Source organism: Pygocentrus nattereri, chromosome 26 (genome assembly GCF_015220715.1).
Source record: "Pygocentrus nattereri isolate fPygNat1 chromosome 26, fPygNat1.pri, whole genome shotgun sequence".
NCBI lineage: Eukaryota > Metazoa > Chordata > Actinopteri > Characiformes > Serrasalmidae > Pygocentrus > Pygocentrus nattereri.
In genome coordinates, this window is record NC_051236.1 from 21960902 (window position 1) to 21980000 (window position 19099).

At 38.3% G+C, this 19099-nt stretch overlaps 1 protein-coding gene across 1 annotated transcript in view; it reads left to right on the forward strand.

The window, feature by feature from the left end:
- The window catches only part of nos1apa (nitric oxide synthase 1 (neuronal) adaptor protein a), a 126656-nt gene that overhangs the window by 71751 nt on the left and 35806 nt on the right, over positions 1–19099 (forward strand). The window contains exons 6-7 of the mRNA XM_017721133.2: positions 8266–8407; positions 11119–11276. Coding sequence (XP_017576622.2) covers positions 8266–8407; positions 11119–11276 — 300 coding nt within the window. The remainder of the gene's footprint in view (positions 1–8265; positions 8408–11118; positions 11277–19099) is intronic.

A 19099-nucleotide genomic window follows, 5' to 3' on the forward strand; every position in this document is an offset into this window, starting at 1 on the left:
CAGTCAAAACATTAAGCAGGCCTGCAAGTTTGAACGAAAAAGAAGAAAACATATTTAACAGAAAATAACAAGCCTCAGTAACTCGAAGTGGAAGGATGTACAGAAGCATCCATGGATTTTTAGGGCTGAAGCAGGAGTTTTTCCTCCTTTTCCCAAAGATAAAATCTTTAAGTACTGTTCAGTTTAATGGTGACAGTTTTGGTGGTCTGCCTACCTACCTTTCATGCCGGTTGGTCCCATTTTCCATCTTTTAATTTTTTTTTAACAGATTTGGGAACTTATGTTTCTTCCCCTTGTTTTCATTTGACTTTTCTCTTTCTTGACCAAGTGGATTATCTTCTGTCCAGTCTTTTTTACTGAAAAATTTATGATTTGTGCTTAGTGACCACTTTGACTAGAAATGAAATAAAAGAAGGGTGGTCTCTGACTGTCTGCAGCACTTTAGGTGTATTGTTATACAGAATGCACTGCTCATTCTTTCTTATTTCTTGCACTCTCTCCCTCTCTGGAACATATACTTTTAAACATACTGGTACACATTCTCTCCATCTACTGTCCCTTAGGACAAAGATCTAAAAAGCCAAACACAGTAGGGGTGCAGTGGGCCTCAGGACATGTAGCTGAAGCTCACTTTCCAAAGCTGCTGTATCATTCTCCCCAGTCACTCTAGCATGCAGAGAGCTGCTGCAAGCAAGTACGCAGATAAAGTTCGCTCAGGACTGTTATTTGTAACAGTAACTGGTGGAAAAAGAAGTAGATTGTGGTCCTGTTACCAGAGCTACTTCCCATACAAAAGTAGAACTTCTTGTTCCACATTCATGATCAGAAATGTTGATACTAACCTTGAGTCCCCACCACAAGTGAGTAGCAGAGTAGCACATGCCACAGTAACAGCTCGCAGTGACAGTGGGGATGGTACACTGTGTCCAGGCCTATCCAGAAGGCCACATATGCTGTGTGCATGTTAGGACAACCTAAGACCACAGTGTCAGGTTTCAGACATCAAACAAAAGTCTCTGGATCTCCGAAAAGAGACAATCAGCTGAGCGGCTTCAGACACCTCAACTTTGGACGGTAGTGTGTCAAATTCACAGTAGTGTCACGCTTGGCTCCTCCCACTCCCCATGTGCTTTTTGTTTACCTTTTGATAGTCCACATGCTTCTTTGTTTTGGTATACCTAGTCCTGCGCCCTTGTTTTGTGACTCCGCCCCCTGATTGTTTTCACCTGTCCCTCGTCTTCCCAGTGTCGTATTTAAGCCCAGTGTCGGGTTTGCCCTTTGTTTCGCTGGTCTTTGTTTGATGTTTGTTTGTTGGATGTTTTGTTATTCCGTCCTCTGTCTTGTACTTCAGTCTGTGTTTATTTTTTTATCACGTCTGGATTTGACCCTGGATTTGCCCTCAATAAAAGTCGCTTATCTCAGCACGTGCATCCGCCTCCTCGCTCAGCGTTACAAGTAGCAGTCTTCCTTACTAGATTAATTACAGTTTTGTGGCCATAATATATAATGCAACCACAGCTTTTACTGAATTGTTTTGTCATTGTTCTTTTATTTGACTAAAAGTAAGCTTGAGCTTGCACACACAATCACTGTGTTTGCTTCTCTGTAGGCCTTGAAGATATCTAAAATTAATTAGCACGATATTTTACAAATTGTCATTATCGATTATATTGCCCTCATCCTCACCAACCAATACATGCAATCTGCTATAGCTTTGATCTACTATTCTGGTCTATTTTTAGTTTACAGGCTTTTTTTGAACATTTATTGAGCCCCTCCAACAAAACAGAAACATATATTAACCATTTCACACCTTTTGGGATTATCAGTTATTTTGTTTTGCGTTTTATTTTGTATTGTATTTTGTTTTTCACTGAAAAGCCAGACTATACTTTATTCACATTTTATTGACCTCTTTATTTAAATACAAGGCACCAAACAATGCCATATCATGTGTTCATATGATTCTTACAAAAAATGTCACATATACTGTTTTTCTTTGCAAGAGCCTAACTGTTTTAGTGAAAATCTCAATTAAAAACCACAGGTTAAAAAAATACTGAGTAACTGAGTGTTTGTGTGTGTATGTATATACATATATATATATATATATATATATATATATATATATATATACACACACACACACACACACACACACACACACACACACACATACACATACACTACTATATATAGTAGTATATATATATATATACTACTAGAGTCATTCTGGAATTTAGCTACAGATGGAAGACCCTCTAGAAATATGTTTGTACAATTTTTGTAGTTTGTACAAGTATTGCACATTTAACTCAGATAGTACACCATACTTCTGTAACCTAACAGCTTTTAAAGCTGTTTTAAAGTTTTAAAAACTTATTGTTTTGTTTTAAAAGTAAAAGTAATCACACTGCAATAGCATCAAAGAGACAGAAAGTCTTTGTGATAAGGATATCTTTGCTCCTCACAAAACCAGCAAATGATGACACTGGGTATGCTTCTTTTCATGCTGGAAAAGGAGCACAAAGAGTTTCACCACCTCATTCAGGAACTGGAACTTAACAAGAGCTTTCGCATAACACGCGGATGTGCATCTCAGTATGAACCCCTCAAAGCTGACACAAAAAAACATGTCATGATGTCATTGAGGTCATTAGATGAATCAGAAAATGTTTGGGTTTTTTTAGTGTTTATTTTGTTGTGTAATATTAAACCACAAGCTACATTGATTATTGTATTAGATTTGTTTGTACTTTAAATGGTCTGGTTGGTAAAATTTAGTGGGCCATGGAAGCTTTTGTGGTCATTTGAGTGGGCCATGGGTTAGCAAAGTTTGGGAACCGCTGGTCTGAGTAGCTACAGTAGCTTCAACCAGTAGCTGAGAATGCTGTAGAAAAGCATCGCGCCATTTGTGCAGCAACCATGAAGAAGTTTTATTTTGAGGGAATTTGTCCTCAGTATTACATCAAAATCATAACCGTGTAAGCTTGAATGCCAGATGTACATACGAGCACAGGCACAGCACAAAACATACATTAATGCAACCAATATTAAATCATAATGCCTGAATTTACCTTTTTTTTTTCAGCACATTTTCGAGGTTCATGGCTCAGTCTAGGCACTCTGTCTTCTTCCGTTGTTAAAGAAAGTCGCCCAACATCATAGGAGACATTTGAGACATTACAACAAATTTATGTTGAGGTTGGGAAAATGCAGAGGTGGACGAAGTACACAAATCATGTACTTGAGTTAAAGTAGAGACACCCAAGGTAAAATATTATTCCAGTAAAAGTAGAAGTCCTTACTCTAGACCTCCACTTGAGCAAAAGTACAAAAGTATTTGCCTTCAAATGTACTTAAGTATAAAGTAAAATTACTAAAAGATTCATTCTGGCTCTGATGTCCTGTTATCATTTTTATAACAAGACTCGCTTCATGAACTCATTTCAGGTGAAAATCCTCCAGCGTCTCTCTTGGTAAACCAGTCTTTTAATGGAACGTCATTAATTAGTGACGCTGACGTCTATTAAAATGATCAGAAGCACAAAACACTGAAGGTAAACAGTTTCCATCAGGGAGAACCGAGTGGCTCTGAAATCACTTTTACACACAAGCAAAGTTTCAGGATAAGATTACTTTGTAAATTAGTTACAAGTTGAATAAAAACTGGCTTTAAACTCAGGATCACAAATGAGTTTTCCTTTACTGTATTGATCTGTAGATCTCTGTTCATAAACATAAACTAACCCAAACTAATTTACTATAAAATGAAAGTGTTTGTATGAATTCAGAAAAAAGAAACACGCCAGTCACGACTGCATATGTATACATATTTCTATATTGTGCTCTATTTACACAAAGTTAGGTTAGTTCATCATTTAGGTGACGTACGTGCTCCAAAAGTTTTACACTGCTGCACTGACGTTGAACTGTGTGCTGCACTGGGTCGGTATGACCAACAGGTCAAAACAAGCTCAGAACAAAGTGACCGCTGTGCCCTGATTGGTGCTTTTGCTTTGCACAACCTTTGTTTTGACATGCTACATTTTTATACACACAAAAAACAAAAGGAACGACAGATTTCTCAAAATGTAGTGGAGCAAAAAGTCAGATATCTGACTTTGAAATGTAGTAGAGTGAAAGTAAAAAGTTGCCCAAAATGGAAATACTTCAGTAAAGTACAGATACACGAAAAAACTACTTAAGTACAGTAACGAAATTACATTTACATAGTTACTGTCCACCACTGGGAAAATGACATTTAATTTTTTGTGTATCAGGCCCAGTATATTCAACATATAAACCAAAATCTGCTGAAACAGAGCTCAAGTTAAGTTACTTACATCTGAGTTGTATGTGAAAGCTCTTATTGAGGTGCAGCTCCTGAATTGTAAATTGTCTTGTTAGAAAAACAACAATAAATAGACTATTAAAAACTGTTCTCACCCGATGAGGACAAGATTGCTGCTGTTGTGTACCAGACTAAACATTAGTATAGACCAAGTTTACAGTTTAGCAAATCTGATGTTCTCCAGAGTTCAGTTCCAACCCTAATCATGCAACACTTGATCCAGAAAATCAAGGCCTTGAAGAGCATCTAATCTTCAGAGCCAGGCGTACTGCAAATAACTCTCCAGGGTGCTGGATCTCCACAACCTGCTTTGGGAACTCCTGGTGTAGAATCTGATTCAAGATTACTTTGAAACCAATTGGGAGGTTCTTGGAGCCTGTGCTCTAGGAACACACCGGTTTATGGAACACTGTTAATTGCCCTTTCATTATCACAAGCTGTTAAATGCAGGTGGCACCCTGGGGAATCAATTAAAGAGCATGAGCCAAAGAGCAGGAAGTAGGCCTGTGCATTTTAATAGCATCTGATGGATACAGACAGGCAAGAGGTGAGAGGAGGCAGAGATGATGAGGAAGCTGCCAAAAACTTCACATCCTCTGCCCAGGATCATCTCTGCCAAGCCGGGTTTGCTGTTAGTGGCCATTGGGCCATCTCCTTTCATTCAGTGTGTGCATGAACAGCCACTGTTATCTTCAGTCCTCCAACATCTGTTGATTTTGAAGCTGGCTAAACTGAGTTACAAAGATGTAGATTAGGATCACAGCCTTATTTAAAACCCCTTAATTTCACTCTTAGTTGCTAAATTGCTTGTTAAAGATTGGGATCAGAGGCGTGGAAGATTAATGGCTTTTTTTTCAGTATCCAATTTTTTTCTACTCGACTGGTTCGTTTTGTTTATTGGTAATTAATCTTCACTGTCATACTCCTATTTGAGTCATGCGTTTTTACTACAGGACTGTCAGCGATTCAACCCCAGCAGGAGAAAATATTTTACCTCAATTTAACTCAGAACCTTCAAGCCTGTCAGCTTTCCCTCTCTTCCCCCTCCATTATATCCAGATGGCAGAGAGCACAAAGAACATCAAAGATTTTTCATGGTGGTCTATTATAATTGTCTGATGATGAGACCTCAAACGAACGTGTCTGGAGGATAGGTGTTTTAATTGAAAGTCAGCTTCAGCTCAGCAGTGCGTGTTCTCGGCTCAGACGCAGAAAATTGTTCAGGAATGCTTGGAGCCAGAGATCACTTTCATCATGTGGAACCAGAATAACTGGAGACAGGAAGATAGAAAAGAAAGCTGTCTTTTAAGTTTGGTCTGCTGCTTTCTTAAAGACTTTACACCTCTACTTTTTAACTGCACGATACACTTTAAGTACAGGACTGTGCAAAGGTCATAGACCCCCTTTATTTATTTAATTGCAGCTGAAATATCCTTTAAGTACAAGGAGATATTTTCAGTGGTGATTTGATATGATAGTCTACTTGCCTAGAGATTAAACAGAAAGTAAAGAAGGCAAAAACTGGACACACTAAATACTGATTATATGTTGTTGATGTTTCTGTGTCATTTTCTGTTAAATGTGTTCTGCTTTTTTTATGACACTGAAAAATGAACAACTCATACTTGTTGGCAGTTTTGAGTAGAAATTATAATGAAGGATGGTCTCTAAGTTGTGCACAGTACTGTATATTTGCACTTATTAAGGTAAATGAGGTTCTTATAAGTGGTAATTTGTAGCAAGAATGGACACCCTGTTCCTGCAGTGTCTCAAACACAAAGCAAAGGAGGATAAAACGGGAAAGTCATTATGAAAGACACACAAAACTCTACTCATGTTCTCATTCAGACAAACAAGCAATTTCAGCAGCTATTGATTGTTAAAGCAGAAACTTTTACTGCTTGCGAAAATAGCTTAGAGAGAAGTGTCCAATTATTTTAAGCAGGGCTCCCTGGAATGTAATTGCTCTGCAGAGCCAGAAGCAGCACTTAGCTTGTTTCTTTCTCCAGCATCACATTTCATAACAGGGAAAGCCCTCTTTGTGCTGTTCAGAGGAATTGCATATCACCTGTTCAAATTTGCCTCCAGTAAGCTGCCTATGGCTCTGTGATGATAACTTTTGTGTCCCTGGCCTGCAGGCACAGAACCATTCACATTGCTGATGCCAATGTTGATTGCCTTGTGTTCCATTGTGCCGAGCTTTTCTGTTTTGTTTTCTGTCATAAAATTAGCGTTGGGGCCTCCTGCAGATATTTGATTTGTTTGTTAAATCTGTATGGCTATGTATTTATTAAGGTGTATGGCTTAATTCAAACAAAGAGCAGCAGGAAATTATAATGAATGTTTTATGCAACTTGTGCTCAGTCATTTCTTCTTAACAAAGAAAAGGCAAGGAAATTATACCTCCCTGAGTGCAATAGCTTGATGATGAGGAGCAGACCGAATTCTTCATGACACTTTGTGCTATAGTGCTTGAGCAATCACAACCCTTCTATTGTTCCTTCAGATCTTCCCTGCCACACACCTGACATGAGCTGAATGGTAAAGGAATGAATATTATCAGTGGTCTGCAGAGATGCAGCTGCGCTCTGATCTACAATACTAAGCCACGATAGGCATTTTGCCACAAAGGGAGAAAAACCATGAACCATATACAGATTTTCTTCCACACACAGAATCTGCCCTTGAATATTAATTGTCTCGTTCTGCGTGTAACTAATTTTCTTCTTTATAGTTATCAGGGGGCTGCATGTTCTCATAGTCATCTGCTGTTCATAAAACCATTAATCGTGTGCTAACTGCTTTTCGCTGATGGAAATGAGTTGAGTGACAGAGTGAAATTTATCAATGAAGGAGCAAAGATTAAAGCAGTAAACCCATTCCTCATCTTGCAGGTCAGATGTGAACTCATATCTCATATGTGAATACGTATCTGGGGACAAATTGTTAAATTGTTGTTGTGTGCTCTGCTTCCTTAGTCTAGCTTGCTGCTGATGTAGCATCAAGGGTGGAGATACACAATATGACATAATTTAAATGGGTAAATTTTTGTGTAGCCTCTCTACAATTAAAATACAAAATCTCACTGGAAACTATTGAAGTTGTCTTTGTTGAGGTCACTTATGGATTCTGTAAGTGCATTTCAAATTTACCACTCTTTACCAAGTGTGGTCATGTTTCCAACTTGGTCATTTGTGATGATAAGAAACACCTTTGCCCACTGAGCTGGAGCATTTGTGAGGCAACAGTGGGGTATGCTGGATCATGTGCCACTTATAAATGGAAATTCCCTAATAACAGCACATCGACATAAAACCAGTTCATTGTTCAGCTACAAGAGGTGGTTATGGTTATTTTTGCCATATGTGATCTGCTAATTTGCCTTACATCCACATACTTGTCTGTTGTCTTCACAAATGCTCCATCTACACAAAGCTTTGGAGTAATGCTCTCACAAGTCTACACATCCACTCACATTTAGCCCAAAACCTCTGATGGTTGTTCACAGACATTCTTACTGCAAGATCACATCTGGCCCTGTAAAATTAACCCATTCCAAAAGCATTTGAATAAGGGACACACTGGCACAGCCATTATACATTTGCCCAGGCATATTGTTCCCCATAGATCTTGACTTCATCTTAGATTGGAAATAGGCAAGACCAAATATCTGCTACCGTCTGCCATCTAAAATGAAGCTGTCAATTTGATAGCAGTGGCATCAGTGTTTCTAGCTTTTCCACTGGCAGCATAGGTTAATGAACCAAACAGTTTGTCAAGCACACACACTGCTCTTACTGTTCTCATAGATCTTGTGGTCTTTTAACATTTAACCTGCTTGTTCATTTAAAATTCCCACCATTAATATACTATCCTAGATAAATGCAGGCATGTCTTTTTCCTGTGTTCAGAGCCAGGCCATGCGGATTGTGCGGACTGTGGGTCAGGCCTTCGAGGTTTGCCACAAGCTCAGTCTGCAGCACGCCCAGCAGAATGCAGATGGCCAGGAAGATGGAGACAGTCAGAAGACCTGCACAGACTCTGGAGTGCAAGGTAGCCGATACACATTAGGACACAATATTAAAATTATATGACTGATATTGATTTTCATGGGGTACAATTTCAGATAACTAATAGTATCAGCCAGTATAAATTTAATATGGTCAGAAATGTATCAGACTCTGTTCAAACTCCAGTTACAGTTAAACTGTGCTTCACTTACTCACACTCTTTGGTAAGTTTTAATAAAATTAATGCAGATTTGAAATGTCAAAAAAGTAAAAATAACTGATGTAGTTTTGCTTGATTACAGAACTCACCCTTCTTCTTGGCTTCCTTAATATGTTACATGGACATGAACATAAATCTTGCAGATTCTTATTGTATTACTGCAGTTCTTTTTTGTATTTTTCATGTTTTTTGTTTGTAACTGTATTATGTCTGTTGTGCTGTGTAATTCTTCTGTGATAATCGTTAATGCTTTCACCTCTGTAAAATATTGCTACTGTCGTATAATGTAGCAAATGATTCAGTTAGTTTTTGCTTTGGACAACAGAACGTGGACTTCATACAGATGTAGATGGTGTGTCAGACTGATTTACACATTAGCTAGCTAGCAAACAGCGGTTGGCTCTATGATCCTTTGTCAGTGCTCTTAGCCTGCTGACTGGCTAACAAGCTTACATTAACTAATTAACATTATGCATGTATAGCTCTACAAATACTACAAGTGTAGCTTTCATTCTGAAACTGCACATACCTGAAACAGCATTTTGCTCTGTGGCTGACTCTGGAGATCTTGCTTTTTCAAATGCCCTGTTATGTCCTTGATGTCAGTGCACATTAGTACAACTACAAACGTGCATGCCCTGGGGGCTGTGAGGGCAGAGACATGGAGAAGTGAGAAGCAGCTCTGGAGGATTTCATTGAGTAAAAAAGGACATAAATCAAAACATGCTGATGAACCAAAGGTAAAAAAAAAAAGATTCAGGGCTTTACTTGCATTCAGGGCTTAAGACCCATAAGCCCACCCCGGTGCTGCACACATTGATATAATTGCCGTTTGTCAACTGTGGAGTATCAGATGTGATTGCCAGTGCACAGTCAACAGACTGCTTAAACTCAGGTAAACAGCAGAAACCCACAGTCTTCCCACAGTCTTCCCTGAATTCTTGTTGGTTTTGTTGGTTTTTATCAGTTCTTTTCATAGAAAAGTTTTCTTGGGTTAGGTCATCATGCTAAATGTTAATTTTGCTTTTTTCTTGTTTTGTGTTCAAATTACCAGTTAATTTACCTGTGAAGATGTAATATAATTCTTTATTAAGTAAAAGTTTTTTCTAATGCTGGGCGGTATAGCCCAAAACAGCAATATATATATATATATATATATATATATATATATATATATAATTAAGATTCTTACAGTTCTATATATATCACAGTATATGTATACAGAAATGTATATTATTGGATGAAATAGTAAAAACAGATAAGAACAATATGAAGACACATCAGTATCACTTTCTAACCCTAACGTGATAAAGGTGAGTGCATGTAAACACACGGCAGCTTCTCTGAGCTCAGAAAAAACAGTGCTACATTTTGTTTTACATCTGAAATTCTCACGTCATTTGTCTCATTTTGGCGTCTGTTACACCCAAGCTTTCAGAGATGCTCTGCTGGAATTCAGTAACTATTCAAGCTACCGGTATTAACTGAGAAGCTGCAGAGCTTCTTGGCTTGTAGCAAGGACAAAGACTACAGTACAGTCTTTACAGCTGGTCAAGTGAGGGGCACACTTAAGTGGTGCACACGAAAGCCTAATGGCTTATGGCTAACCCCAGGACACCAGCTTTTCCTTCCACTCTCCTTTCCTCCTTTTAACCCATTAACTCATTCTATTGTAATGTCTGCTCCTGCATCAATAAACGAGATCAACTTACCTCAAAATAATGAAATATTGGTGCTTTTTCTGTCAGAGTTTGTGGCGGCCAATAAATCTGCAGGACCTGTATAATCAGCAAACCATTATATCGATTTGACGCTAAAACACATGCATAGTAAATAACTAATCGCTCCACCAAAATAAAAATATCTACATATGCTCTTTAAAGAAATACCATGAGATTCAAAATTAGTCCAATTTTGCTCAGACTCCCTGCACTCTTAGATTTAGCAAAACATGTGGTACTCCACATATTTTGTTGCACTTGGAACCAGCTTCCGTGTATCAGGCCTTTGATATGTGCCATTGTACAACACGTGTGGGGCGTCTCTTTTTTCTTGCTCCCTGAGCCGTGAGTTCAGGCTGATTATCCTCCTCCGTGCTCCTCACTGCCTCTGGAGATTCTTCCTTTTGAAATGCAGATGAGCGCCATCTCACCCACGCGCCAACACTCAGCCACATGAGGGTCCCCTAGCCCTGAAACCAGTGCTCCAACTACACTCAAATGGATATGAGTCACTCCCGTTAGCACCAGCTCTGGCACAATGTCAGCCAAACCACTTCAGGGACTAATTGTCAGAACCCATAATGACAGTAACAGTGAACTAGTAGTTAAAACTGCCCAAATCATGTCACTGGGCTTTGGTACTCCCTCTGGCTGTTGCCTCAGGCCTTATGTTAGTGGGCTTGAAGAAGCTTCACTTTTTATCATGTACCTCCTTGAACATCGTTCCAGCATCACCGTACATGCAGATTTAATTGGTTAAACAGAAAATTGTAATTCACATTGGGAATGAATGCAAATTGTTTCTGTCTGCAGATCGTGAGCTGACTGGAGCTGAAAAGGCGGTTGCAGAGGAGACAGACATTGATGCAGAAGAGCTGCCTCTGCCTGACAGCACAGTTGATGAATTTAGCCGTGGGGTGACTGACCTGGACGCTGCTAAAAAAGATGATGATGTCACTAAGGACAAGAAGGTAAGTGATAATGTGCAGCATTCATTGTGCCTTGGCTAAAATGTCAGTCAGTTGTTTGCTTATTAATTCTTTAAGGCCGACAAGCAAAAATATGGATGTTTTTTCCATTTAATCCGTTATTATCATGATTTCTTTGTGCTGTTGTTGCTTTTATTTTGTTTTTATTTTGTGCAACAAACTACATATCTGAACAAGAAAACACCTGAATGAGAATAGATGTCACATATCTGATGTGTTTTGTTGTTACTCATTACACATTGAACTGTCATTCCACAAGTGCTTAATAATGTGAATTGCACTCTAAATGATCTCACACCTTTGTTAGGAAAGAATCACAGTGCAAAGGAAGCCACAGGCATATTTTACGAAGTGATAGAAAAATAGTAGAACACAGAAAATCCCGACATCTCTATCTGTTCCATTGCAGAGCATGAGCATGCACATGCCATAACTCCTCTGGCGGCAGAATTAAACGAGTTTAAGGGTCATCGCCAGATTCTCAAACCGGTTCGCTGGTGAGACACTGTGTTCCATAGGGTTTAAACTTCTTTACTGTTTATTTGTTAAATGTAACATATTGGGTGGGAAATAAAACATAAACTGTGGCCTGTGCAAACATTATGGCACATTTTGAATTTTATAGGTTTTTTCCAATATATTGAATAAATGGAAATTGTGCACTGAACTTTGTAGACAAATGCCTAACTTAGAAAACCAATGAAACATCATATGGCTGAGGGTTTCCAAACTTTTGCATGAACCTGTAATTTAAAATACAATACCAACACACCTGTGAGTCCTTAATCTGACATTTGAAGGTTGGACTGCTTTATTTTTGGCCAAAGTCAATTACGGTTGTTGTCTGGTGAATGCCTCAATCCACTGAAACACCCACAGAAACGTACTTGGATCACGCAGAGCAAAATTAAACATTTAGAGATTGGTTTGAGGCTCATTTTCATATTGCAGACTACTGTTTAGTTTCCTAGTAGTTTCTGAATTATAAGTATGAAGTTTAATAATAAATAAGCCTGCAGTTTAAGTGGTTAAGTGGAGTTGTGATTGATAGTAGAAGGCTGTAATTTGTAAAGAAACAAGCTCTCAGAAGGCTTGCACACTAAACACAAGATGCTGCAACACACTTTAACTTAACCTTTGACTGACAGTTTTGCCCTCAGTATTTTCTGTAAAAAGGCAATGAACCCACTTGGCTGAAAGATTCGCCTCGAGCATAATTCAGCCTTAATAAAGGTTTGAGCATTCAGACGGAGTAACAAGAGACTGTGACCTTGAAGGACATAGACAAGCAGACGGTTTCCACATAACTTTGTGTAACCTATCGGCTGTAGGATCTTGGGTAGATCCTAGGTTTGATGTACACCCATAAATGCACTAGTGCCCATGTTGAAGTATTTGTGCACCTAGATAGCAGTGATTTTCTTCTTGTGTGTGTTGTCTGTCAGAGTACTAGATATTAGCTGCTGTTCTTTGCTTTTTTTGTGTTGGGGCACGGTGGCGAGTCTGGGGGAGATCGGATGGGAATGAGGCCGACTCCCAATAAAAACACATTTCATTTCTGGAATCGCTTTTGGCTCCTTTTGAAACAGCTGAGGTCCTGCGTTCCTTGAACGTCCTCATGCCAGAACATGTCTATTAGTTTGAGTAGGACAATAACTGCAGTGTGTTCCAATTAGTCAGTCCGTTTTTCTTTGGTCAGTGTGTCCTATTAACCAGTCTTGATTAATTGCAAATACGTAGAGGCCTGCAGTTATTTATTTATTTACTCTGAAATCTGTGAGAGGGTTCAATGAGACGCCCACAGTACTTTTTTGTTTTTGTTGTGAATTTGCATGCTTGCATTCCAGATTATACCTCTGGGTGTCATTTGTTACTTCATGAATAAAGATTGTTTTCAAAAAGTGTCAAGATAAAACAGACTACCTGTGTAGGAGTGGACCTGAATCACTTTGCTAGTTGAGAACTTGGAGAGTCTCACCTTCTGGGTTGCCTGTTGATGGTTATGAACACACTTTTCTGTGCACATGGACATATAGTGTCTGTTAGTCATTTGCTGCAATGGAGATAAGCCAGCCAACAGTGTTCTCTGATCTAACAGGCTGGTCCATAAACATTCCTCACTTGGACAGCTTTATCTAAAACAAGAGAAAAGATTATCGTCAAAAGTATTGTTTAAAAAACAACTTGACTGCAGTTAATTTGTGGTTCCTATCAGAGCGTGTGATATTCAGAGTATAGTATAAAATTTAGTTTTACAGGCACGACCCTTCATTTGTTTAATTTCCAGGTAATTAAATAAAGTACAGTTAAGTACAAACTATTAATGTTTCAGGAGATATTTATATAGTGCACGTACATGAGGAAGAAGAGTGCAAAAATGATTGAATGACGTAGAAAAGAAGAACTATTAACAACCATGTGAGACCTGGTAGACCACAAAAACCATCACCATCAGACAAACCGTACTAAAATCTTTCATCTTTGAGAGGAGAAAATCAGGCTCCACTGTTGATTTAGATCTGAAAAAATCCACAGGTGTTTCTTTCCATGTTTCCAGTGAGAAGACAATGCAACGCTATGTGCACGTGTCAAAGTTGTTACTGAAAAGAAAGGAAATAGACAAAAAAGAAGAACATTTGTAAATCAAACTAAGAAGCTGTTTGTTTTGGAACAATAGATGGGTCTCCCCAGAGCTCAGACCTTAACATCACTGAATGTGTTTGTAATCTGGAGAAACACAGGATGCAGTTTTGACGTGTCCTTGCAGATTTCTTCGAAAAACTGATATCAAATCTCCCAAAAAATGTTGTGTTTAAAGGCAAAGAATGGACAAAGAAATCTGTAAAAAAGCCCTTTTGAATGTGAAGGCAAATTACATTTTGACTGGAAACTAAACAAGTGAATGGTGGTCTCTGCCTTTTGTGCAGCACTGTCTGTATAACAACAAAGGAAATCTCAGGAAAATTACTCGCTCATCATATTCCTATAGGCAGCATCCTAAGTGTTAAGATAGCGTATTAATATAACTCATGACAAGACCCAAATTAACTCATATACTATGAGTCCTTAACACTTACTAACGTGCCAATATGCTAATTGAAAGTGTGGCAGTGCATACTCATGATCGTGTTCTGCTCTGGTGATTTCACATCTGAGGAATTTAATATCGCTGCTGATTTCATACCACTGTGAAACATTTTATTCAGTGTTTATTCAGTGATACCAGTGATGGCTAGGAAAACTGTTAAAATGTCATTAAGCAAAAATCACACTATTGGCTTCAAAGAGCTGATATGTATGATAGTGGTGCCATTTACATATGTCTCATGACTGTAACTAGTCAAGAAAAATTTGGTATAATAAGCTCAAAATCTTGAAGACAAGATGAAATGAATGGTTTGTGTTTGGAGGAAGCCAAAAAAAGCTTTCAACTCTTTCCCACCCACTGGTTCCCAACTGTCAGCTGTGCTGAGTTTGTGGAAGACTTGTCCAATTTCATGATGAAAATTGCTTGAACTGTAGAGCAGTTCCAAGAAATATTAATGCTGTTCTGCATCACACATTTTTGAGGTCCATAATTTACCCTTTAATTCTAAGCCAAAGGGGCGGTTAGATTTCTCAAAGCTGTTGTCGTGTTTGATTTGTAAAAGAAATGATCTCAAAAAATGAAATTTTGTAGATGTTTTTTTGTTAATGTCACAAGCTGCATTTGCTTTGAGCAAACATAAAATATACACCACACTTCAGTCACCTTTTATAGTTACTCTGATGAAATAAATTGGTAATAAGTTGTTAATTATTTAACTTCTGTTTTGAATGTGTTAGGCGCTCAATTTAAAACAGTAACAGTGCATCTAACAATAAAGGCAGGATCATACTTCATTTATACAGTAATAAAAAACATGGCAACACACTTAATACTCCAGCACCACATACTGCTGGGACATAGTAGATTTAGTTTTAAAATATTTTTAAAAATCCACTTTAAGTCCATCCACTTTAAAGGTAGCTACTTAAAGATTCAGACTACGTTGTATTGAAAACTTCCACCAGGGGTGGAAAATACTTGAGTAGTGTTACTGTACTTAAGTACTTTTTGGAAAGATTTGTATTTTACTGGAGTTTTATTGAAACTGAGTTTTTTTTATTAACTCAACTCAATTTTATTTAGACCTTCAGTGTACTTGTTACAAATCTCAAAGGCTGAGAGATTTTTTCTCTTTTTCTCTTTTAATCAAATTTATATAATTGTAAAATAATAATTTGTGCCAGGACTAGAACTAGTACTTTCAGTATATTACTTCAGATGTTCACTTTTTATGTATCCAAGTATGCTTAAAAATCGTACGCCATTTATTCAGTGTCATGAGCAATATGGTCACTAATCTTTTTGCTTTCACACAAAGATATTTTTGATTCCATATGTCCACTTTATTTGTGTACGATTTTGACTGAGTACTTTTGCTTAAGTATTACTTCTCTGTATGTTTCCAACTCTGACTGTGTGTTTTTTGTTTTTATTTTCTTCAAAGCTTAAGTTGACTGCATGATATATGCTGTCGTGACCTGATTCGCAAGTCAGTTTAAATGGAGATGCTTTAGTCAGAGCTACTGCACTAGATTCCAATGGGATCTCCTCCAGTGTGAAATCCACAAATCCATAGCTGGCTGGGCATGCTCTGCTTTCACTGTGCATTTGTGTGTGATCTGATAAGTGTTGCATAATTTAATGATTTTGGCACATGCTTACCTTACTTTCATGTGGTTTCGTCTACTACACGAAAGATAATGAGGATGGTTTGAAAAATCATAGGCCTTTTACTCAGTATGATATAAGCAGAATGGTTTGACATTCAAGATATACCAGAGCTAATGCATAGGATGAGCCTATGCGTGGTATAATGTGATGATCCACTGAAGCCAGATGAGCTGTCTCATCCACATTATGATCCGTTGTTCATGAGTGAGTGAATTAACTTGCTTTTATTGTTTTAGTGGGTAAGATTTGTCATTTCTAGTGAAACACAGGCTTATAGAGCTGCAGCCTGTGGTATAGTTTTGTGTGCATGCTCCTTTGTTTGATAAGCAAAATGGCAAAACAAATAGCTTTAAGACAAGTTCCATGTTTGCTTCTTTGCCTTTGGTTGTTTGTAACAGCAAATTCACCTCATCACATGGTTTACACAAAACTGCCAGATGCTCTCTGAAAAGAACAGGAAAAAATAGTGAAGAGATTTTTTTCCCCATTTGCTTTAGTGAATAATTGAATATAAAGACTTTTGGAGTCTGTAAATGTGACTGGATTTGTCCCCACCCTCAGAGAGGCTGCAGTGATAGCAGAGATATTAATACAAATGCTGTTGAATTACTCATGAGTATGGATCCATTCTCGCCAGCACGCATGCTGAACTTTACCCCACGGCTGGCAGCTTCACACACCCCAGTCAACTTGCCTCGGGCTAGTACACTGGCGAGATCGTATCAAATATGGAGGAGTCTGCTGAGCAGTCCTCGTGTTTTCCAGGCTGTTACTGCAAGGTGAACAGCTAAGTGTTTGTCAGAACACTTGCCTCAATCATGGAGAAAGCTTTTCTCCAATGTTATGAGAGAGAAGTGTCTTCATCCAAACCATTGAAGAGCTGTATGTTCAAAATCTATATAAGAACAGCAGTCATGCAGTTGGCCTGTTTTAATGCTCTACGTTATTGAATTTCCTTTAGTCCTAATGTTATCAACCAGCCATCACATGTTTGCTGCATGGATAGTATATCTAACAAGTAATATAAACTTATAACCCGGGATTCAGTTTGGATTTTGAAGATGGGAAGAGCACTGTTTTCTGTGGGTGTCAGCAGTGCAGTGGTGGGCAGTACCAAAGTAAATGTAATTCGTCACTGTACTTAAGTAGTTTTTTGTGTATCTGTACTTTACTGAAGTTTTTCCATTTTGGGCGACTTTTTACTTTCCCTCCACTTGTCACGCATGTGAGGCCGCATTCGGACTCCAACTCCCAGAATACATTGGGAGATCAGGTGACCTGGAGTGTGTGTCAACATGCGCTCCTGTCAGCGCTCACAATCACCTGACTTTTAACTGTCTTCACCTGTGACTCCCACAATCACCTGACTTTTAACTGTCTTCACCTGTGACTCGTAATAGCTGAGAGTACCAAAGCCCGGGCTTTAGACTCAGTCTTTAGTCTTTGCGAGGTATTGTTTCTCTGGCATTGCTAAGCAGTCTCTAGTGTATGTTTATTGGCCTGGCCGAGTTTATGACCCTCTGTGTTTCTGTATTTGTACCGTTGCTGTTTCTTGAGTATTGGTTTTGACCCCTTGCTTGGCCTCTGATTACTCTTGGTGTTTCGCCCCTGTTTGGATTTGGTTGACCAGTTTATCTTTAAACCTCGTTATCTTCCATCCACAAGCGTCTGTAATTCTGTCATCGCTCCGCGCTACACCACTACATCTCAAAGTCAAATATCTTACTTTTATACTCCACTGCATTATGTGAAATCTGTTATTCCTTTTGGTTTATGTGCACAAAATAATTTGAAGGCAAATACTTTTGTACTTTTATTCAAGTGGAGGTCTAAAGGGAGGAACTTGTGCTTTTACCAGAGTAATATTTTACCTTGGATATCTCTGCTGTAACTCAAGTACATGATTTGTGTAGTTCATCCACCACTGCAACGATGTGTGAACAATATTGTTGAATTTAAGTGGTATTATACAGAGTTCTCACTACCGATATTATGAAAATGTGATTAGCCTGATTCTGGCTTAATAACCTATTTAAGTCAGATCATTCTTTTTAGTTGTTGGATTTGGCATCAAAACTGTTTGAGAATATCTTCTAACAAAGGATAAAATCACGCTAAGGCCTTTAAGTAAGCAATGTGAACTGTGCCACGGAATCTGTCCTTTTAAATTGTATGCTTGTAGGCTGGTGGCAGAGACAGTTTATCCCAGAAACTTGAAAAATGGTTCACTTCAACAATACTTCACTGCTGAGTATTCAGTGCTATTCAGGGAGATTTAGAAACTTGTTTCTCAGATGGCAGAAATAAGCAACCGTCCTGTCTAACATAACTGACCAGTTCATCTCTGAATTGATGAGGCTGATTAACAGTATTAATCTACAGACACTATTAACTAGCCGTCTAGGTTCAAATGACTGCCTTTTAGTCTGCTGGCATAACAGAATGCAAAGTATCATACACTTTTAAAAAAAGATGGTTATTTGAGGGTTGTTTAGTAAAGAAAATGATTCTATATAGAACCATGAACACTCAAAGAACCCTTTACATGATTAAAGAGTTTGTTGCATCATAAAAGCGTTCTTCAGATTGATGGAGAATTTGCTATATGAATATGGTTCTGTGTAGAATGTTTATGAAAAGGGTTCTATATAGCACCAAAAAGGGTTATGTTACAGCCATGATATCAAGCTTGTGACAGTAGAAGACCCCTTTTTGGTGCTTTATAGAACCCTTATTAAAACGGTTTGCTTTTGTTTTTCACAGAAGTGTTTAAATGGGGCACTGCTGGTGCGCTGTCTCTCAACCAGCTTTTATTATGATGCAAGCCAGATCTTGTGAAAACGTCTTTGTAATATTCTGTTTTGATTGTTTGACATTTGACATTTTCATCAAATTACAGTACACGAGCTTAGCTCTGCTTGCTGTTCACACAAACCAAAGCTCTAGCCCAGTTTAACCCTGCTTATAAGCCAACAATTAGCATCATGTGAACTGATTCACCATGCTGAATCATCATACACTTACCACAAGCCATGTGAAGTCAGTA